This window comes from Pollachius pollachius, assembly GCF_949987615.1.
Source record: "Pollachius pollachius genome assembly, chromosome: 5".
Taxonomy (NCBI): domain Eukaryota; kingdom Metazoa; phylum Chordata; class Actinopteri; order Gadiformes; family Gadidae; genus Pollachius; species Pollachius pollachius.
This window is the reverse complement of record NC_136938.1, coordinates 10,132,012-10,156,815: the sequence shown is the minus strand read 5'-3', so window position 1 is coordinate 10,156,815 and position 24,804 is coordinate 10,132,012. Positions and strand designations below refer to the sequence as shown.

Below are 24,804 nucleotides of genomic sequence, written 5' to 3'. Positions count from 1 at the left end.
GGCTTTGACCTGGACCATGTGCCTACTTTTGCACTTCTCTCATCTCTTTTCTATCTCTCTTATTTGGTTTTCTATCTTGCTCTCTTCTCAATCTCGCTCTGTACTCTTTCCCTTTCTCTCGCAAATGAACTCTTGCCAAGCTCTATTCTTCATCTGGCTCTGGGGTTCTTTCATGCAGCTCTCTTTCTGTCACTACTTCTAGCATTCAAACCTTTTTGTACTTTTCTACTAGACACCACCTTTGAGTATAAACCTCTACCTTTGAGTATAACCCCCCCCCCCCGATAACGGGCAGGTAACAGGTAGGTAACAGGTTTGGTTACAGCCATAGGTAATAGCTTCAGGTCAAATGTAGGTAACAGGTGGTACCAGGACAGGTAGGTAACAATAGAAAACAGCTATAGGAAACAGATAGGTAACAGTAGGAGTACTGTATAGGTTACATCTGTAGGTGACAGGTAGCTAACAGGCAGTTAACAGGGAGGTCACGGATAGGTAGCCATTGTTAAGCTGAATGACGGCAGACAGCCCTGAACTGAAGTGTCAGAAAAGAAAAAGCCAGACAGAAACTGCAGCACATTTTGAAGGGGCTGCCAGCGAAAGAGAGAGAGAGAGAGAGAGAGAGAGAGAGAGAGAGAGAGAGAGAGAGAGAGAGAGAGAGAGAGAGAGAGAGAGAGAGAGAGAGAGAGAGAGAGAGAGATTCAGGGCAAGAGGGAATTTTAAGAATTAAAGTTAAAAAGGGAGGTTGTCAGTGAAGCAACATTATATCAGAGAAGAAGCGGAGAAGCTGAAACAGTTTTGCGCTACAGGAGGAATGAAGACGCATTGTCTGAAGAGCAAGACGTTGGAACAGAAAAACAAGGCAGAAACGAACATCAAGAAAATGAGGATTCTAGACATTAAACAAGGAAACTGCACAAAATGAAGTAAAAAGAAAATACATGAGAGAAAACAAACAGCCTCCAGAGTGTGTGTGTGGGCATACGTCTGCTTATGTGTGTCTGTCTGTATTATTTTGTGTGCGTATGCGTGTATGTGAGTGTGTGTGTTCACATCTACGTGTGTGTGTTGGTTTATGTATGTGTCTGTGTGTGTGTGTGTGTGTGTGTGTGTGTGTGTGTGTGTGTGTGTGTGTGTGTGTGTGTGTGTGTGTGTGTGTGTGTGTGTGTGTGTGTGTTTTTGTGTGTGTGAATGTGTGTCTGTGAGTGTGTACACGCAGTGGTAGTAGTTTCAACTAGACATGACTTACTGGTTCCATTGGTGAGGCGGAAGGTGACGGACTTGTCCTCAATGTTGCACACGTTGCGGACGGACACCTGGCAGGTGTAGTTGGCGAAGTCCTTGAGCCTCAGGTTCTTGAGCTTCAGCACCTTGGTCTCGCCCTGGAACAGGACACACGCACACTTGCTTGCTTGTCGCTCTCCATCTTATTTGATGATGATGTTGCTCTACCTGAGCTGGGTTATTGTGGGGGGTTTCGTCGATGCCATTTCATGTGGCTATGGAGGCCACATGCACACACAAACACATTCACACACACACACACACACACACACACACACACACACACACACACGCACATACATGCACACACACAGAGACACACACAAACGCATATGCACACACACACATACTCACACACAGACGTACAGACTCACACACAGACAGACACACGCACATACAGACAGACGGAGCAGAAGCACACAAGCATAAATACACACAGAAGCACACACAAAGATACACACACACACACACGCAAACAATCACATACCCACGCAAACACATACACAAGAAAAAACACAACCGCACAGCAGTATGATATTAGCGCATCCATTTGCCTGCATATATCTTTTGTGTCAAAACACACCAAGTTCCTCCGCATTATTTATTTATTCATATTCGCAGCAAGACCTACATCACAGCATTAGTTTAATAATTTTAATGATCATGGCTCAGAGTAGCTTCTATTAGTACATCTCAATTATATTATATGTTATATGTTAACTTTGGTGGCTACTTTGCAAGTTGGGTTTGAAATGGATAATTATTCAAAAAACATGGTTATTTAACAACTGGGGTGAAACAGACACACTGATGAACACAAATAAACATGAGGAGACAGTCATACCACCCACGTCATGCACTGATTAGTCAATGAACCAGAACCCTCAGAGTGCGTCAGGGGTTATGATGAATCTCGATGCGTCAAATAATTGTAAAGATGCAAATATGATTTCAGTATTTATATTATTGGTCCAGCCGCTTCTCCTGCAAACTGACACGTTCTTAGGACACATACAAACAGAAGATTGGCAGATCAGGTGTTACATATGTTACGACTGTCAGATGGCAAATTGTGAAATGAATTACAATGATGCTAATGAATGAACAGTTGGACGATTATTGAGTTAGAGCAAGTAGATCTCAGTTGACCAGTCGACTGTTGAACTGATATGGTTTACTGGCTGAGATGCAGCACGGTTTAATTAACTGACAGTCTGGCTGGGAAGCTATCTGATTGGCTTTATGGCTGGCCAAGGCTGGTCAGGTTTTCTGGCAGACAGACCGCTTGGTTGATGGTTCAGCTGTCTTTCAAACCGATATACTTTCTGCGTGATTTTGTTTCATGATTATTGCTTCAATTGTTGAGGTTACTGTGAATACTAAGGGAGGTTTGTCATGATTTAGAAAGATGAAAACAATTTGGATATCTGACTAATGGTAAACTGTTTGATACGTCTGTGTATCTTTGGGTATTTTCGTAATAGAAGTGTAATGTGTGTCTGTTGCTATGTGTCAAATCCTCTATACATTACTGTATGTCTATGTTATTGAAAATGTATTTGTTTTCTTTTCCTGTTACAAAGATGATCTGTTTGTCAGTTCCCTATACGTCTGTATCAGCTCCTCTCCCACCCTGCTTTGCGTGAGTTCCCTTCATACCTGTGTTTCACCATGTCACCTCCGTCACGAACATGTGTGTATGCGTGTCAGGTTCCCCGTCCCTCCATGTGTGTCTGTGCATGTCCCTTGCCCTCATATACCTGTGAATCTGCTTGTCAGTTGCGTTACGTCTCTGCTTGTCTAAATGGTAAATGGACTGCATTTATATAGCACTTTTACCCAAATATTGCACTATTTACAATAGTGCAACATTAACCCATTCATGCACACATTCACACACCAACGGCGGTGTCGGCCATGCAAGGCGAGAGCCAGCTCGTCGGGAGCAGTCCGGGTCAGGCGTCTTGCTCAGGGAGTCCTCGCCACTCGAGGATCGAACTAGCAACCTTGCGGTTACCAGTCAACCCCTCTCCACCGCCTGAGCTACTGCCGCCCCCTTGTCTGTGTCACTTCCCTTTACGCACCTGTGTGTACAGAGGCTCGTATATGTCCACTCCGTTGTCCTTGCTCTGCTCGATGGCCGTGTTCCCTCGCTTCCAGATGAAGCGCGCCGGGGGGTTGGAGTTGACGGTGCAGCGCAGGAAGACGGTCTTCTCCTGGTAGTAGCTGCCGCGCACGTCGCTGATGGTCTGGTGCACCGTCAGCACCGGCGTGTCCAGGTCTGTCGGGACCGGAGATAAAGAAGAGATTGAGAGGAGGAGATAGGGGCTCCTCGGAGGGAAGGGATTTGTACGATTTGTTGTTATTGTCCGAGAGTCGGTTCATCGATGGAAGAGTGAGGGTCCCGCGAATGACAGCTACCACACACACAGATGCACAACATCGCACCAACAAACACACTGACACGCACACACGCACAATCATATGTACGTACTGTAGGCACATACATACACACACACACATATAGATGTGCACCTACAGATGCACACACAGATGCCCAAACAGAATCACACACACACATAAATCCAACAAGTCCAACAAGTAAGTGAATCCAGCTCTCTGAAAATATATTTTTTAAAATCAAAATATGAATGGTCTAAAGATCTGGTTTGTACAGCACTGGATCTTCTAGCGTGGTTTGCAGATTGCAACCAAATCAATCCAATTACAAAACATTGAGCTGAATAGGACCGAAAACAAACATTGCTTTTATCAATTTGCTAAAAGTTTCATCGCAACAAGGTCGATTTTTGACACTATCAACTCAAAAACGAAAATATATCAGTTAATCAATCACAATCACAATATCTCGGCATAGTCACCAAGAACACTGTACATGTGATAGGAAATGGCGGAGGTGGCAGCCTATTTTGATTTCTTGAACCACAGTCCCCTTATTCTTTCCATAGTGGTAAACTCCATTTATAGACCTGTAAGTTATATGGATTGATTATTAATCTTGATAGCAGTCGTCGCTACAAGCAGATTTTTACTTGCACTGCAGTACGTGAATATAGGTTGCTTTTGAAACTTGAAGTTCTATCGCAGCCATTTTGTTTTGTGAACAAACTTTCTCAATTTATGTATGGGCCTACATTTACTTATTAGTCCTCGAAAACAACCTCATAAACAAATGTCTCCAAACATGTATGCATTAAAGAATGCACAACCACTTTTTAAAAATCCCCCTAATCAACAAACTGCCATTCGCTGAACAATTTTACACTTGGATTAAAAAGTGTGTGAAACTCCATTTGAAAGGAATCCTATAAATACGAAAGGATATTTTTGGCAAAAGGGCAGAGCATGTTTGTCTTCCCTAGGCCAGATGAAGCGCGTCCGAGAGAGAGTAAAGATTCTCAGAAACTGCATTCCTTATAAAAACATTGATCATTATAACACTCCTACACAAAAACGGTACTAATTATGTATCAAACATGGGCTGTAAGCATGGGGATATCGCGCTCCCTTCTTTTCCTGGAACTGTTACCCCACAAAGGTTTTTGGGGACTTAATTAAAAACGTGTTCTCCATAAAGCAATTTGTCCATTCTGGGCTACTGTACAAAAAAAACATAACATGACAAGCTCCATGCACCCACTCCCTAATTAGATATAAAGGGCCCAGTCTAAGGTAACAAAGATACAATTATTCTTATTTTCATGGAATCATGCACAAATTAAAACATACTAATCAATATTATGTTCCATTTCTGGCAAGGCTGTTCCACTAGATGCCACTTATTTATAAACACTGCACATTAAGAGGAATAGTGGTTATTTCAGGAATATATAAAACATTTTTATTTTCTTTATAAAACTTGAATGATCTTAATTGCTATTCGTACACAGTAAAAATAATCTGAACACAACACAACAGAAGAACAACTATAGAAACGCAATGTGTCAATACATCCAGCTTGTTTCAGCCCAGACACCCTCCAACAAGTCCATGTCTCCAAGCTTCCCAAATGTCCTCTTTCTCCAAGTCCTCGACTTCTCTCACATAGTGAATATCTCCTCTCATCCTGTCAAATGAACACCCTCTCCGCCTCCTCCTCCTCCTGCTGCTTCAATCTCAACGTGTTCCTCTACCTTCTCTCCTGTACCTGGAGAGCCTTGGCTTTCCACTGGAAGCTATGCTGCTGTCAGCCGGTCTGTTCATTCCTGGCTTCTGCCTTCCCTTTCCAACTTCCTGTCACTTTCACTCATCATCTCTCCTCCCTCCGCCTCCTCTCTCACACCCGCCATCCTTGGCAGAGCCTGAATTGTACCACTGTCACGGTTAGTGTTGGGGTGTGTGTAGGTGAGTGGGTGTGTGTCAGTGTTTCAGAGTGTGTGCATCGGTGTGTCTGAGTATGGTTGTATCCGTGTTTGTGTGCGTGTGCGTGTGCGTGTGTGTGTGTGTTACTGAGTTTGTGTATCAGTGTGTGTAATTGTGGTTCTCCGGAGCATAATTGGAACACTGAAGAACCCAACCATCACCCGAACAAATCCCCCAGAACCAGCCCCTGACCTGCGTGTCCCCCTCCAACATTATTCTGTGTCTTCTCTCCTCCTCCTCCAACATTATTCTCTCTCTCCTCTCTTCTCTTCCCCCTATGCCCTCCCAGGGCACTTCTCTAAACGGCTTGACACACAAAACCATGACCAATACATAGCTGTTTAATTTGAACTATGACCGTACCAGGGTGACTACCTGCCTTCATGGGCTGTTTTACTATGTATTTATCTGTTTTTGTTTTTGGTCCACATTTTAACGGTGTAAAGTAGCACAAAACCTGCACATACACACACACGCGCGCGCGCAAACGCACTCGCACATACACACGCGACCACATTATTTAAAGGTTACAGCTCCAGGGTTTTGTCCCATTATTCAGTTTAATGGTTCCCTAATCCTCTAACAGAAATAACACACACACACACACACACACACACACACACACACACACAGCCTCAACTGCATACAATTGTAAGGTGACAGCCTATCAACGAACAGTTTAAGTTTTCAGCCAAGACTTTTGAGTTATGAGCTTTGAGTTATGGGTCGATTGATGTGATGAATCTGCACTGTATCGATGTACTCAGGTATTTAAAGCATCTTCTGTCAGAGGACAGCGTTCCCGCGTGAGCCTGATTGAATCAGACTCATCATGTCTCCGACAGAGGCAACGCCAGCGGGGCCCGCCAGCCCAATTCAGACTCCTCCATTCAGAGACTTCACTGATCTTACTGATGCAAGAGATGTAATTAAGATCTGTGAACACCGCTGCATCACTTTCTATAGTACCAGTCTCCCTGTCTGACGATGGCTCTCACCTCTCCGTGACTAGCTCTGTGGTGGTGTTTAAATCAGAGAGGAAGAGAGCGAGAGAGTGAGGAAGAGAGAGAGAGAGAGTCAATGAGACAGATAGAGGGTGAGAGAGAGAGAGGGTTGCCAATACAACCTGTATTATAACTGTATCTGTATATATTTTTTATTATTTGATATATAACTTTGCAAAGTATTTTATGTGGTTACATTTTATACCCCTTAATATTGTGCATCCACATTGTAGAGTCAGTAATATCTATGGAGATGGGTAAAGACTCAGTCTATGGCCCAGTTCCAGGAAATACCTTGTTTCTCTCCCTCACCATTACCTCATGTTTTACTACAATCAATATTTCAATATACTTTTATTGATAATCCATATTTCACTCCATTGTGAGACCTTTTTGTATTTTTAGAACTGTTTTTTCTAACAGTACAAACCTCCAAACTGCTTTGGAGATGTTATGAAAAAAAAGAAAGAGAGGGACATAGAGGGAAAGGGCGAGTGAGATAGAAAGTGAGGTAGATAGAGAGAGAGAGAGAGAGAGAGAGAGAGAGAGAGAGTGGGACAGAGAGACAGAGACTGAAAGAGGCGGAGGGAGTGCAGGGAATGAAAGGAGCAGCAGGGATGAGAGCAGGAGAAGCAGACAACTGATCCTCAGTAAAGACCATCACCCACCACGCCAGCCCCCCTCAGCCTGCTGCCGCCTGCAGGCTCCATCCAACCTGGACAGCCATCAAAAGCAGCCCCCCCTAGTCTCTCATGTCCTGGTGGTGGCAGCCCCCCCCCCCCCCCCCCCTCACTCCCCCCATTGGGGAGTGAGGGGGGGCTCCTTTTCACTCAATGTCTCTCTCTTTTTGTATCTCACTCTGTCGCTCATTCATTGTGTTTTTGTGTGATCCTGGGTGTGTCTGTGTCTCTGTGTCTCTGTGTGTGTGTGTGTGTGTGTGTGTGTGTGTGTGTGTGTGTGTGTGTGTGTGTGTGTGTGTGTGTGTGTGTGTGTGTGTGTGTGTGTGTGTGTGTGTGTGTGTGTGTTGGTATCATGCCATCTCGCTCTCTCTCTCTCATTATGTGTGTGTGTTCATCTACTGTTTAAATGTTAGTTTGAATGTGTGTGCGCGTGTGCATCTATGTGGGCATGTGCGTGTGTGAATGCGTGCGAGGGGAAAATGTGTGCGCTATCCCATTTTAATCAAACAGTTTACCACCAGTCGACCATCAGAGTCGGTGTTGCTATTCTCTGATATCAAACACACTTTTCAGGAAACATCTCCCGGCAGCAGAGGCCGGATGAAAAGCCCCTGAAAGAGAGGTGTTCTATTCTGCCCGACATGGACGTTAGGTGGATGGTGGCCAAGGTGCAGGACAGATGGGAGCCAGGGCGGTAAACTCGCCTCTCTATGTGACATAAGCGCACGATACGAGTCTTTTGAAACATCCCTACCAACGTAAATATAGAAGTTATATGTTAGTTCCCCTGCCAACACATTGGGCATAGACCCACAATAATGCCAGCTGTGTGTGGCTCAGTTACGACACTCAAGAGCATTTTCATACTTTATTTAGTAGCACCGAGATAATATTGATATTGCTGCAAGCATGGTTTGATACTGTGCCACTGCGGAATCTCCAAAGATACAGAAGATAAATGGATTCATTATTCCCAGAGAAAGACTTCGGCCCCAAACAATCCATGCATAAGGTCTGGAGTTACAGCCTTTGTATAATAGATGTGACATTGCAAAATCTGAATCCACAAGAACAATTCTATTTCAGTCCTTATATCGCACACAAACCTACACACACACATACAAATTCACGCAGAAACACACACATACATATACATGCTTGTGCAAATGCACACCAATGCAAACACACACACACATTCAAACCCAAACAAAAAGTAAACAGCCCAGGGTCACCACGGGGTCAACTCGATGGAACCATGGTGACAGCAACGTGCAAAGTGTGCAGTAAAGAGTGTATAAGAGTCTGTCCATAAGGTCGACTCTGGAACCCACTAAGCGGAATGCACAGCAAGGGGCAGTGGGGAGTCGGGGGGGTCTGTCACTTTCCTGGAACAGCCCTCTGAGGGAGGGATGGATGCGGGTCAGAACTGATCTTCTCCGCTGTTTCCCTTGCTCAGATAGTTTCTCCAAAGCTCTTCTCCCACAGGGGTGAGCTTGGCATGGGGCTCATTGCGGGTGCATGTACTCACAGCGGCAGGACAAACATGGAGGCTTAGTATGCTGATGATTGAGGAGGAGGCAAGGATGCTGTTGATGATGGAGGTGGACAGGTGGGGCAGAGTCCCTCCATATTGTCAATAAACTTAGGAAGAAATCATTGGAAAACCGGGGAAAATATATAATTGTGTTGTCTTCATTCTTTCTGCATCTATTGGTACCTGTGAAGATTTGGTGGGCAGTAGTCACAAAGGAAATCCACTGTGTCCACTAAGCTTGAGTAACGTTATTCATGGTTGTAAAGTGTGTACGTTATAGACATACACTCTTACATGAAATCTTGTACCCTCATGAATTGATTCTAAAACTACACTGCTCTCTTGATACACATTCAGCAGTCAACTTAATCTGGCTCACCTTGGGTTCCATGCTGACATCTGATGCCATAATTTTGAGCCAACATATTCAATACAGGGTAAATATAGACAATTCTCTGGGTGTCACTAACCCTGCTGTGATGTGTTTGTTTACCAAACTGCCCGAAATCTGCAGAGTCAGCTCATTAAACGGGTTTATGATGAACCAGTGGCTAAAAAGAAACGGCTCTTTGCAAAACAAGGCCGTTTAAGTTTGGTCGTCAAAGACCACAGATGTCCACATTGGCGTTTTCCCCAACCGCACAGCGTTTGATGCTGCCTGGTCTATTCCAGTCCCTGTCATTAAGTTATGCTGAGAACACTGAAGAATGGGAATGTGGTAATGACCCCTGGCACTAAGTTGGCCAGGACTCTGTGTGTGTGTGTGTGTGTGTGTGTGTGTGTGTGTGTGTGTGTGTGTGTGTGTGTGTGTGTGTGTGTGTGTGTGTGTGTGTGTGTGTGTGTGTGTGTGTGTCCTGGTAATGATGCCAATTTCAGGAGTGTTGCACTTGATTTCATCCTTGTGGATGTATAATAAGTACAGCTACAACTTCACCACACGATACATAAAGATATACATAGATATAGAGATATACATAAATGGTTAGGTCAGGTTTCAAGCTCGGTTTGTTTGTTTATTGGTATTAATAATTCTTTAAAACTGATTTTGCTGCCTTCATTTGTTGAATATGTGTATCTTTCTCTAAATATTTTTGGTAAATAAGACAATTTCTATTTATGTCTTCTCCAGTCAAACTAGACTTTCTGAACAGGAAAACAGTAAATTAAAACACTGTTGACAACTTCCTTGTGTCTCAATCGTATCCCGTCAACAAAGCGAAAAAGACAATCTGAATAATAATTATTGTTGCATTGTTATTATACTGCATGCTATATTTGGACACACAATATTTGTCTCCTTACGAGTCTCTTCGTGCAATGAAAGCGACTCTTACCAGATTACACCCACTAGGCACACATTATCTACACAGCACATCTGAACTCCTAGTGTGTCCGGCACTAATCGCACGCATAATTACCCTGCTACTGGATACCACCGCATGGGCATTAGCATGTCCATTAGCATTAGCATAAACGAAAGATGGGAGAAAAGATGGGAGGCCACTGGGAGGAGAGGCCTTCTTCAGCAAAGGCGCTGTCATGGCCTTGTATAAGCCAGATCTCACAGGGCTGATGGAGAGCCCCTCAATGAATTACATGTTATTACATTCCATCTGCGGTATCAGATCTCGGGATTCATATCGCATTGACCGTAGTAACTGTAGCCGAGATTGAGTTAGGGATTCATTTTCAAAGCAATCTCCCGAGGGGGGAGAGGGGCTGGGGCAGGGGTGTTTAGGTAACACTGTGACCTCTGTTGGGTGCTGTTCTTCTCTCTCACTCCCTCTCCTCCTCCCCCCCTCTTTCTCTCTCTCCCTCTCCTCTCCCCCTCTCTTTCTCTCTCTCCCTCTTTTTCTGTCCCCCTCTCTCCTCCCGTCTCATGCTATCCCTGTCCATCTCTAAGCCTCTCCCTCACACTCCCTGTGTCTCCTTCTCTGTCTCTCCTGCCTCCCTCTATCGTTCATCCCTTCATTCCTTTCTCTCTCCCTCTCTCCTTCTCCCCCTCTTCCACCCTCTTTCTCTCTCACCACCTGTCTTGCTCCCCCTCTCTGTCCCTGTCTTAGCCTCTCCCACCCTCTCTCTCCTTCTCCGTTTCACTCCCTCCCCCTCCATCAGACCCTCTTCCCTCCCACGCTCACCCTCTCCATTCTTCTCTCTCTCTCTCCTTCACTTTCTGTGTCTTCCTCTCTCTCTTCCTCTATTATCCCCTCTCTCTCCCACCTCTACCTCTTCCCCCTACTTCCTTTCTCTTCCCCCCCACTCTTCCATCTCTCTCCCTCTCTTTTGACCTCTTCCTTCCTCCTCCCTCTCAGGAGACTGTGGCCCCGCGTGGTAAATCCTCTTTGATTTCCAATAGTGTGGCGTGGACTCTAATGGCTCCAGAGGAGTGCACAGCCATTAAGGAAGCTAAGGGGAGATGACGGGCTCAATTGAGTGTGAGCGCGCTGGGGAGGAAAGACAGGTTGACGCGTGTGGGTAAGAGAGAGTGTGTGTGTATGAGGGTGGGTGTCAGAGTGCGCGAGTACAAAGGTGTGTGGGTGTCAGTGAGTGTGGGTGTTGGTGTGTGTGAGTGTCAGCATGGGTAAGTGAGTAAGGTGCGCGGCTGTGTGTGTCCGTGTGTGTGTGTGTGTGTGTGTGTGCGCGTGAGTTTGCATGTGTGCGGGTGTCAGTTTGTGTGAGAGGACAGAGCATCGTTTGTGTTTGTACGTGTGTTTTTATGTGTGTGTGTGTGTGTGTGTGTGTGTGTGTGTGTGTGTGTGTGTGTGTTCGTACTTATGTCAGAGTATGATGAGTAGATGTGGGTGTCAGTTTGTGTGAGAGTACAGATTTGTGTTCCTGCATGCATGTGTGTGTGTGTGTGCCAGTGAGTGAGTTAAAGTGATAATCACCTGTGTAGTCATAGTAAATAGGCTGAACATGATTACTAATTACCAATAACATATATTGTAGGTATTTAATACGAAAATATAAAAAGGTAATCCCCCCCCTCCCACACACACACACACACTCATACACACTCACACCTTCACAATCATTGTCATGGAGCAGTTTGACATGAACTGCCTCTATTCTGACAACTCATAGAGTACATTTTATTCCTAGAGGGCTCAAAATGTCTGAGAAGCTAACGTCACGTTCACAGAAGAGAACCTCTTCCGTAAAATATGTTCAGTTTAGGCAGAAACTGCAAAAAAGATCTGGATAAATAAAATGTTTCCAAAGCTCCAAAAGTTTTGCAAAGAGTAGTATTGCATGAGGCCTTCCTCATATGCTTCCAAATTTTAATATTTGGAAGCATTATTTCAGTTTGTGAGACAAGGGTATTCTTTGTATCACAGGCCGACCAGTAATGCTAACAAGCATGGGTAACTACGTTCTTGACACCTTGTTGCCACTGATAATTTTAACTTGCCCTGTTTACATGTGTACTTTGATGAGAAATCTGAATGTTTTTTAGTTTTTCCTTTGCTCTTCTGTCTCTTCTGTTATATTTGGTAACTGTGGTTGACATTTTATGCTGCTGTCTTGGCCAGAAAAATTGTATTAAGGCCCACTATGCCATAGGAGAAGAACATGTTTGGTCCATTAGTCCTAATAGGTTCACTACACCCTTACATATAGGTCAAGTACATCTTCCCCTCAATATCTGTGCAATGACAATTTCATTTGATTTACTGCACACAATATCACACTTCGGGAAGCAGCCAGATAGAGATGTCCTTAAATTATTATCCAATTACCTTTGGTTAAATACTTCGGGGCGCTACTGCTTACTGATTAGGATTTGGTCAATGAGGTATAATAAATGAAGGAATGCAAGATTCAATTATACTATAGTATACTAAAATTATATTATTTTACTTTTTACCTTGAATGTTCTTTGTGGTAGCCTACATGGCCTCTACAACTTTTGCTCTCGTTTTCTCAGTTACCATTAAACCATACCTAACTTCACGTCGATTTATTACAAAAGTACGCCTTCTTAAATATTATAGATATATTATATTATAGCATGTAAAACAACCGAAAGGCAAGTTGATGAATAAAATATCCACACATATTAACTTGAAGATCTAGACTAGTGAAGATCGTGCTTGGCGTTACAAACAACATGATGAGACATAAGAGACAAAAATATGGAAAAATATGCAGCTGCTCTCATTAAAGACAAATTCAATGCATTGAATCCCCAAAAAAATTAAGATTATCCCACGCATGCACACACATGCATACACGCAGACAAGAGTAAAGTGATGTACATCGAAACACAGCGCCTGGTTTGATCCACCATTGCTCGTTGTGAATAATTAATTACCATGCACGGTTGTACAAAGTTAACAAACATGGTCGTGATCCACATTTTAAACAGTGGTGCTATTGATGTTCATCTTTATCTCTCCTAAGATCTCTGAGTCAGGACTTCAGCTGGAGTGTCCCTGGTTGGTTAGTTTCTTTCTACGCGACCGCACACAGGTCTTATGGCGGGGAGAGGGACAGAAGCAAAGAGGCATGACGCAACTATACGTTTTAATCAGTAGGACTGACGAAAGACAGAGAGAAAGAGGGAAATAACGGATTGAGAAAGATGAAGAGAGATAAATCCATTAAGAAATAGAAGGATCAGCCTCTAAAATTATCTAAAAGAAAGAGAAGGAAGATAAAGGATGAGATTGGTGGACGGATGAAATAGAGCCAACTATGAAACAGAGACAAAAATAGTCAGTTAAACTGTTGGATTTCACTGCGCTTACAAAGCCTATACACACAGAGCAAATGCTCTGAAAAAGAATAAACCAATATTTTGCCACAATCTCAAGAGGAGTAAAGCCACCATCAAAGACCATGCAGTCCTTCTCATTTCCTGTGTATTATAACAAATAAATGCATGCAGAAACTCAACGAGACCTTTTTCCTTGCATCAACCTGTTGTATAATCCGCTCAGTTTGATCTAAATCAATTCCAAACCTAGAGGATTTAGCGGATTGATTGTGGATGCTTCAGAAGGGCTATCAAGTGTCGTCTTAATAAACATGTTAAACTGAAATCATCTTTCTTTAGTGAATTCCCCTTCACACACATTTTGTGAAAAACGTCAGTCTGCAACATCAACATCAACTATTTATACTAATGTAGAATGCATGGACGTCCCCCATTCCATTAGTCAAACCTTATTAATTTAACTATTTGAAGAAAGGTTGAACTATGAGATCAAAGCGATGAGTCCGGTTTATCATATTATATAACATTGCATCACATTTGTGTTAGTTGAACTACATGGAAGAAAACATAAATTCTAATTTGGTTGTGCAGGAGATCTTAATGATGCTTCTGACAGCTTTGACGCAGAGAACCAGACATTTATGATGCTATGTCTGTGATATTCTGTCTGTGAGGGACTTGTGTGGGGGTTGGTTAAAGCCCAGGGGTGACAGTGCCACGCTGATTGGGCAACATCAAGGTGTTAAGATACACATTACACCGCACATAGACACACACACACACATACACAAACTCACACAAACAGATAAATTCACAGATGAACACACATATATGGACTGACACACCCTCAAACATAGATAAACAACCTACACACATGTGGAGATACACACCCACATATCCACAACACAAACACACACACACACACACACACACACACACACACACACACAGAAACACACAGATGAACACATATACAAGGACCGACTCTCCCTTAAACATAGATACCGACCCACACACACACACACACACACACACACACACAGATTACACACAGATGAACACAACTACACACACACACACACACACACACACACACACACACACACATTTACACAGAACACAGACCCATGCATTAAATCAACACACACACACACACACACACACACACACACACAGATACACACACACACACACACAGACAAACACAAATACACGAACACAAACACACAACAGACACACATACACACACACTAACACACTCTCACACACACACACAAATGCGCACACACACAGATGCATATATAGCTGCAGGCCATAGCAGCACATGAATCCAGTGCCCTGACTGCAGCCCCTGAGGGCAAAAGACTCTGTGCCCCAGTTAGTGGTTTCTGAAGTCCTCCAGTGGGATCGGCTCATATTCTGGATGGGACCGGCTCACATGCAGGGTGCCCTTCTAGCGCCAGGCCAGTGGGCCTTGTCAGGGTCAGGGCAGGACAGCTGGCTGAACATGAACAACTGGATTTAAAGAGCCTGTGTTTGAAACCAAACAATACGGCTTTATGGTTGACCGATCGATTGTGCTTCACTTTGCGACTGATCACCAAACCTTTTCGAGCACTTATCCCTGGGTTAGTGGCTGCTCTTTTTCAATCATCTAAATATTGTGTATATTATTGTAAATGAGGCTACATGGCTATTCAGGATTCAAATCAAGAACAAAACCCAAAGTACAACATTCAGTACGCACACCACTGGTGGTATTCACTCTGCTGGTTTAAAAACAATAAACTGCTATGTTTGTACTGCTTCTAGAATACAATGGGTCTCATGAGTCTTAACATCAATTATTAACAACCCTTTACTGTTGTCTATAGGGAATATTCTCCATGTCATTTAATTAGCAAAGAAACATTCTTCTTCCTCAAAATATTATGAATATCAAGATGTAGCCATAATCTTTGAATGTGTTTGCTATTTATCTTTGTTTTGCAGCTTGCATCTTGAACAGGACTTATTTGCTGATAAGACAGGCCTCTAGTTTGCTGTGGCTATAACTGCTCTTTTACAGGAAGATTGCATTGATCATAAATTCCCAGTAGAAGTTTTATATTGGCGCTTAATTGTTTGTTCCTCGATAACAGCAGGTAAATCGTTATCATCACGTCACTCATTATTTGATCAAGAACAGCTGTACTTTAAAATGAGAATGTAATTAGCAATGATTTGAAAGGGCTATTGATGTTTTTGCAAGTTCAACTGAAAGGTTAAACTTGAACTGAATCACGTTGTTGATTTGCAACAACGAAATTTTTGTTCTATAATTGATTGAAGGCATTAAATACGTCAAATGATCCCAATGATTAACTAAACTCACAAATATATACACCACAGATACATGTGGCACAAATGCAGACACACACACACACACACACACACACACACACACAATTGATTTGCATGCATAGTATACTACACTTTCCATTGAACAATTACCTCTGTTACAATAAATGGACTAATTTTATAATGTAATCAAATGCTCACACACTAGCTGCATTTAGACACACGTGTAAGTCCTGATATTCTTCCGTATATGTGAACAACATATCCTGACATCTGTACCCTGAAAATCTCCTGAATAATACTACCCCTGAGGTAGTATTTTCTCCGTAGTAAATGTAAATAACCTAATATGTGAATGAGGAGTAGAAAGTCGGTATTTCTCACACCACTTCAATGGGCGTGTTGATGATGCTTCTGCATGTCATTGAGTGGCCCTCTAAATGATAATCAGCCTGTTGCATTTTGTTCGCTGAATGGTTAAAATATATTAAAATGTTGGCACTGATTTTAAGAGTCATTTGTGGTGAACGAATGTTATACGTTGTAAAATTATGGGCAAAATGTTATTATATTATGCGCTCAGAAATTTGTTACATTATCGACTGAGGTTTCCACATTATTGCTATGGGTTAAATAACAACTAGAGGTTGCGCGCGCGAAAACTCTAGTTAAATTTAAAGCTAAAGATAGTTAATCTTCCATAGATTAACGTTGTAGAGTATTACTTTTTACTATAACTACTATTCAACACGTTTCCCATATTTTTGGAGCTATGTATTATATTTACAGTATGTTTGTGTCAGGTGAGTAAGCATGCCACTGGAAATCTTGAATTCCCTTCAGGATCAATAAATAATCTATATTTTGATAATAGGTAGCAGCATAACATTTGCTTTGGATATAGCCTCATTATGTTTGTTTATGTAAGCTATGCTGTTTTAACCACAAAATCAATTTATAGCGACAGAGCTTGATTCAAATGAAAAACATAAAAATAAACTAAAATATTTGAGGCGGACACCACGTACAAAAACACATTTAAATGTTATTACCCAACTCTTTCCTCTATGGAGATCATCCGCTTCAACACAGCCTTTGATTGGACAACACTTCCCTAAAGTCCCTATGAGCAGCTACCTCTAAATCCTGGCTGTCCTGACAACTTCCCGGATAATCCTCCAATTTCAGCACACAGGGGTCTTCTAACGACTCGCAGGCAGGTCAACGATGGGCCCCAGTGTACCATTATTACAGGAGCCGGTCCTCAACAGACACTTCTCTCAGCTTATTGGACAATGTATTTTGTGTCCATAATAAACAATCGTGGCTCACATTCTGAAATGTTAGATCCTATTTATTGCCAATTCAAAATGATTTGTGCGGTACTCCCTTTCCACTAACAAACTTTCAAAGTCACAAACAACAATTGGGTGAGTTGGAAAAAGTCTGCCTGTTCCAGTAGTTCCTCTGTAGCCCATCTAGTCCCAACTAAACCAAAACTGAATAGTCAAAGGTCAAATATCACCTTCAACTTCTCATTATTTAGTTCACAATGTGTGTAATGTATTTATGTATCTCTCATAATGTAATTGGTCCATACTAGAAAGCTGATGAGGTGTTTCACTTCAGCTCATCAAACCACAGATGAAAAAGATTGTAGGGTTAAAGACAAGCTTCTCAGACTTAAGGTTTTTGAGGGATTCATATATCCTCCACTTTGACGGATTATTGATCTGTTTGTCTAAGAAAGGTAATTTCCCGCGTATTTCAGGGAACATTACCCTAGTCAGTTTCGAGGGATGACGGAACAAGGAAATATCCTTATATGCTAAAACGAGCTTTCCTCCCAACTGGACGATTGGTTATGTTTTACAGATCTTTCTAATTTCATCCTTTTCTATATTTCATGAGTCTATAATCCTCCAGTTGCTGCACATCTGTCAGCATTTCAATCTACCTATTTCAATATCCCTGTCTGGGACAGCAGCGGATCCAAGCTGCTGCCCGTGGGCTTCTCCCCTACTTTATAACCCTGCCTTCATTACCTGTCACAGCGCCGCCAGGCAGCCAATCAAAACACATATAGGCTTCCCATGGAAGCTGGACACATAGCACTGCTGGAATAATGGGCAAGCAGGGCAGGGAGAGACAGAGAGACATTGACAGAATGAGAGATAGATAGATAGAGATATATATATATATATATATATATATATATATAGATAGATAGATAGATAGATAGATAGATAGATAGATAGATAGATAGATAGATAGATAGATAGATAGATAGATAGATAGATAGATAAAGAGAGGATTGGAGCAAAAGAGGAAGATAGAGCAAGAGAGACTGACGGGAGATGGAGAGAGAACAAGAATAAGGGAGACATAGAGGCTGACTAATATCAACCTAATACTATTTATATCAAGGTATAGCAGCAAAGAGTGAGAGGTGAGAGAGAGAGAGAGAGCGAGGAGAAATAGAGAGAGGGAGAGAATGAGACAAAATAAGTGATGGAGAAAAAAATCTAGATTGAGAATAAAATCGAGACAGAGGGAGAGAGGGTACGCAGGATATATTGACGAACAAGAAAAAAATGTAAAGGAGAGGGGAAGAGCGAAGTCATAAAATGTAAGTTGGAAGTTATTGAAGGAAAGTTGGATGAGAAAAAATACCAGGGTCATAAAATAATATTAGAATTGGTCTGGCCTCATGGCGTTGATGAATAAGGATGCTGCCCAGCGGGGTCTTTGGCTAGGGCGAGACGGCTAATTTGAACAGCCACCCTACCTGAGAGGGTAGTAAAAAAATATTAAAGCCGATGAAATGAAAGGCTCACTGTCAGGTGCTTGGTTTATGTGTTGCATTTCCATCTCACTGCAAGTTCTTAGACACAAGATCCACTCTACAGACCTGATGGGTACAAGCCAAGAAGACCATTAGGCCAGGGTAAACAAATCGCTTCTGTCAAAATAACAGTTTGAGGGACAAAAAGAAATCGTATTTTTGAAAGATGCTTTCATTTTATGATGGCCGTCATAGTTATTTGTAGGACAAGCTGCCATTATTTGCTTAAAGGATCGGAATTTAATGGTGATGTAATTTATTCAATTTGTATGCTATTATGAATGCTAAATGACTAGGAAATACTATAACATCATCATTAAGACAAATGTGTTAATATGTGCACATTCTGTTTGCCCATCTAATCTGAATTTCTTTTAGTTTTTGGTTGTAACATGGAACATGATTCTCATTACATTCACTTCATTGTATTAATGATTAACAGTAAATGTGACACATTAAGTTCACAATGTCAAAGAATCAAACACCCAAACCATTAATCTTAAACACGACCTGATTCTCAGTTATCCTTTCCTTTGGTGACATCGTCTGTGTCACACAGGAAACAGGAAACAGGAAGCGGGCTATGCGCCAGAGCCACTTGATTTATGTCACCTCATTTCACCGTAATGGTTATTTTCTCCCCCGAAAAAATATCAATGTGTGTGTGCCGGGGGCACGAGAGTTAAGGTCAGGATAATTCCAGAGCCGCACTGCATTGTGTAACCTTCAGAGCAGAGCGATGGCCAATAAATAACGTCTAGTAGGAAGGAAAAGGGGAACGCTTTCAGATAACTGGCAAAAACGATGAGCCCAAGAGCAATCTTATCAGGTCTAAGGGGCCTCTCTTGCCAAGGCGTGTCAGCCATGGGGCATTTGTGTTGGGCTAAGAATTAGTACATAAGTTCATTCAAAGTAGTGCAACAGGGAGAATTTGTGTATGTGTGTGTTAATTATAGCAGATCTATTTCGTTCAAGTTTCTATCTGCATTTGTGTGTATCCATAACTCAATAGTGTCCAAAAATAAGATTGCCAAAATACTCTATAAAGATACTGTCGAAGTCAAATCAATACAGTGTGATGCAACAACGGATATTAGGCTCCAAAGGGGAAAATTGACATACAATGAAACCTATGATGCCTAGTCTCTACAATAGTCAGACTTGGAATCATCCTTTACAATATGTAGCATAACAAACACCTTTTTTTATAAACGATATTACATCACTATCACAGAAAATATTTCAACAACTTCTCTGCTGATTTCATTTTTATTATATTTACTTAATTATAACTTACCTCTCATTCCCCCTCTTATCTACGCATTGGCTCTGAAAATCTGGCAGACCACTCGTCTCTCTGAAAAGATATACAAATCCAAGACAAATCCCCCTCCTCCTCTGAGTGGCCCGGCCGTGTTTAACAGACATCTATGGCCTGCCTGTCTCTATAGGAAGAGGGGTAAGGAAATCTATGAAACGTCTTATAGAACGTGGAAGAGTATGGCTCAGTACAGATGACACATCCCGGAGGTGTGAAGCCCTCCTCCTCGTCTCTCCTTCCTCTTACCCTGCCCACGCATCCTTTACCTCCTCTTCTTCCTTTCTTGTTTTATTCTTTGTCAGTCATGATTTGCTACCTTTTCATTTGTGGACTACTTCCTACGATTAAAGGTATGATATAAAATGTCTGCCAATTAGGGTCTCCCTATCAAAACAATAACCTTTGCTTCAGAAAACCTGGTTCCAGGCGTGGTAATGTATTAAAGTTTTAGTCACGTTAAGTTTAAGGCATTTAATTCTCAAGAAACAGCCACAAGTAACATTATCTATTATAACGTTAACTTGCTAACATATCATTAGATAAGTAAGCTGCTATGCATGGTCAAAACAATCATAAAATTAAAGTTAAAATGTCTTATATCAATAAATTGGGACACTACTTGATTGCTGTTTCTAGTGTTTCCGTGGAGGTTCAGGGGTAAATGGGATTTGAAGCCAAAATGGGCGACCGGATGAAACACACCATTACCTTGAATAAATCTTGGACCTCTCTGGTTTTGAACATTGTATGATACACAACCCAACAAAATATATAGCGTAAATATATAAATATATTTTAATATGGAAATTTTCTCCTTGACAATTCTCTTCTCTCACTCCTCTGCTCCACAAACATCATTCTTCTCCCACCCTTCCGTTCTCCGCCTCCTCCCCCTCTTGCTCCTTACCTCCAAACTCTTCCCTCGCTCCTCGCCTCCTCCCTCTGTTGCTCCTCTCTTCCTCTCTCTCTTGCACCTTTCCTCCACACTACTCCTCATATACTTTGCCTAACATGGAACATATTTTTTTAACGATACACCAGATAGAAGTGATCTAACAAGAATACATTGCACATACTACATCATTGTATGGTTTGTGCGTGCATGCGTGCGTGTGTGTGTGTGTGGACATAGATGACCCCAAACTGTCGTGGAAACTCATGTTACACGTTATCAGACTCACCACACTCAGCATTGCACCTAGGGTAACAAAAAGTTGCACACAAACACGCACACACACACACACACTCTGTGAGCTAAAAGGATCTGCTTCCATGTCTAAATCATATGGACATCAGTGCTCTGACATGAAGTCCCAATGCCTTCAGAAGAGCTACTTGTGAACATAACACCAAGGGCTTCTTGTGTAGGTGGTGCTCCACTTTTAACACTTCTCTCCTGGGAGAAAGGGCCTACGTATATACCGTGTCATTCCATTATAAGGAATGAAAAGGAAGAGTACTATCTCACAGTAGAACCTCAATGAGGTAAAATACAAAATAAAAAAATAGGACAAAAGAAAGGCTGGGAGTTGATAATGTAAGAAAGTAATTAGGGTGGTGGACATATTTCTGCAGGTTGTAGGACGGACAAAGGTGCTGGGTTCTTAACAATCCATCTCCCCAAACTGATCTTTCTACAGCAAGGTCAAATTTATTCACAAACTGTAAAAACGGCAAACTAATTGAAGGTCTTTGATCCGACAGTCGCGGAGGAGCTAGCTAATAGGTAACGTGATAGGAGAATATAAAATGTATGAGAAAATAGTTATTCCATGTCCAGCAGGCTGCAGAGAGCTTACGCACCTACTGCCCATATTGGTTAATTGGGTGGGAAGACCTTCTAGAGTCGATGGAAACCATGACAACTCCACACATTATTTGAGTTCTAAATTCCATTTCCTCATCCCGGCAGACAGGTTACAATGCATGTCAATGGAGTCGTCATGGTTTCCCCAATGATTCTAGAAGGTTTCTGCGCTTGACTTACCGATATGGACATTACTTGAACGGAAGGGTTGAAGGGTACATTGCTATGCCCTAGATGTCGGATGGTAGTGAGCAGCTGGCATAGGGGAAAAGGAGTGTGCACAAAACAAGGGACAATGTTCATGGAATAAACCCACCAAGGGCAGGATTAAATAACAAACACTTAAAACATTCACTGGTCCGAATACTCCTCCTTATCTCAACATATATGCCTATCATTACCACACTAGTGCATTGTGTATACACTGTACATTTGCATTTGATTATTGACCAAAAAACATTAAGTAGCGTCTTAATTTATGAGGATCCCTACAAGAGCCCCTCTCCAGTCAGCTCTACTTGGTACAGCCCAATTAGGTCTAATCATGCACACCTGTGCATGGCAAACCAGTCAGGGTGAAATCATTGATCCTTGCTATCAGTTACCTGTCCTCCAAATGCCTCCAATAGGGCCTTGCTATCAGTGGGGTTTATTGAAACATCCCGGCCGAGATCAAAGGTCAACACTCATGCCAGGTTTATTAGTACCATACATGTCATCGTCCTGTCTTTGTTAATAGAGGACAGGTATGACCTTGTGCACTGGGTCATTAATTGATTGATAAGCCATGAGCGCAATATGTTTTGTGTTCATTTCAAATGTGTTCTGTGGGCAATCCAATAGAGACAAAATCGGTTTGAGCTGGAACACATAGCCACCCAAGAAAAAAAGAATCCACTTAGACATGCGATTGAAGATATATAACCTTAAATTTGTCGAACCTTAAACTTAACATGTATGGAATATGCTCTGTCACAAAGGCTTTGTTTGTTCGATTTTTTGGAGGTTAAGAAAATGTTTGTCTAGCTGTAACACGCTGCTGTAACTGATTCCAGTGTGGGATTTTGGGTTATTCTCTCGGAGTCAATGAAATATATGTATATGCCTGTACTCATTTTGGTAATAGTTAAGGTGCATTTCCACCACACATCCCAATGGAGAAGCATGTTGTCAGAGTTGCACCAGTCAGTCCCAAGCACCTGGTCTGCCCCTAGCCCCTTCGACTAGAAGATGGTTCCCTAGCAACACATTGTGTGTCCAGTTGGAAAAGCAAAAGGGGTGTGGCAGTTTCAAAAATTGTGCAAGAGCATCTAGAGAGCTTTATTGACCGGTAAACATGCAATGGATGACTAGGTACTTTTCAGTCAAACATAAGTTTGCATCACATCAGCTACACAGGGGATGTGTAGTTGTAGACCAACAAACATTCGGCTGTGTATGTGTTGTTCTACAACTACATATCCACTCCAATTTATGCCGTCTATCAGAAGGCACTGTGTTGTTTTGTGCCCCTGCCTCAGCTTGGGTTAAATACACCGTGAAATTAAAAATGACTTTTCTAGATTGTGTGCTCATATTATTCATAAATTAACCTGGAAATATGTCAGAAACATTTCACCCATTAATATAACAGCTTTCCAATATTTTCCATATTGAGTCTTACACAATATACAGCAGGTGAGCATGTGTGTCCCACACTGCACTCATTACCACTCTAATTTAAGAGGAATCACTTGATGGTAGTGAAACACCCTGCGAATGTGACGTTAATATCTTTAAGCAAAGTTTATCTTGAATTTAATCCTGCAGATGAAGATCTGCAATTGGTTGCATATATTTAACGCTGACATACTTCTTAAAGATGATTAAATCGGAATATACATACAGCATGTCGCGTATACAATAACCATAAAAAAACAATTACGGGTGTTGACTCAATTAGACCCTTAAATGAACCTCCTGTGTATGTCCCGCAAGTTGCTGGAGACTCACAGATGCCGAGGCTAGTTAATTACGTCGTAGTGTTTAAATAGACTACCACCCGTCATAAAGCTCATTCTGCATGACACAGGTCGATCCACAAGAATCAATACACTGGGAGTAGCCCACTCTGATGTTTAAATATCTTTAACCACTCAATCTCTCTCCTCTGTCTCAGAGGATTCCCCAGGGATCAACACACCGTAACAGATGGCAAAAGAAAGCAAATGAAAGTTTATATACCTCAAATTCCTCAGATACACCCCAGTATAATATATATTGCAATGCATTATCACACTGCAATCTTGTCTCACTCGTAATCCATGGAGTGCTGATAAATTGATAGAGGGATGAATCACTCGGTTTACAATTATAAACTTGGCACCTTTCTCAAGGGCTCCTAAAGGTAGACTGCCGATGTTAGGGTTCAAAACCAGCCCATTTTGTCACTGCCCTTCCTGCTAACATGGTGTTTGTATTTATCGAAGCACCAACGTTTACTCTTGGTTGCAAACCAGGTCCCCACCTCCTGAGACACAGCTATAACAATTGTTTCTATAGCAAAACCAACAAACCCAGGGATTGTGTTAAATTGCGATGTTGCAGTATCCTCTCGGATTTACAACCCCCATCCCTCATCCTAATCACACCCAACCCCGGTGTAGTCACCATGACAACAACCATTAACTTTTTTGCAATCAATTCTCCCCCCACCCTGCCCCCATTCCCCACCTCTCTCAGCAACCAAGGGAGGGACTGTGGAAGGGCAGTCATTTAGACGGTGCACTGTCCCTGGAGAGGGGCCCATAGTGCGCCTATATCATCCATGAGTTACTAGAATATAATTGTGCTGGTTAAATGGCACTCCAGAGATTCCAAATGCCCTTTCACAACAGAAAAGGGGTT

The 24,804-nt window shown here is 42.1% G+C and overlaps 1 protein-coding gene across 1 annotated transcript in view; it reads right to left on the bottom strand.

Moving 5' to 3' along the window:
* Nucleotides 1-24,804, bottom strand: part of mdga1 (MAM domain containing glycosylphosphatidylinositol anchor 1) — a gene marked incomplete at both ends in the record, with an annotated part of 138,086 nt that overhangs the window by 50,286 nt on the left and 62,996 nt on the right. Inside the window, 2 exon segments of the mRNA XM_079737206.1 lie at nt 1,250-1,382; nt 3,369-3,565. Of these exon segments, the coding sequence (XP_079593332.1) occupies nt 1,250-1,382; nt 3,369-3,565 (330 nt within the window).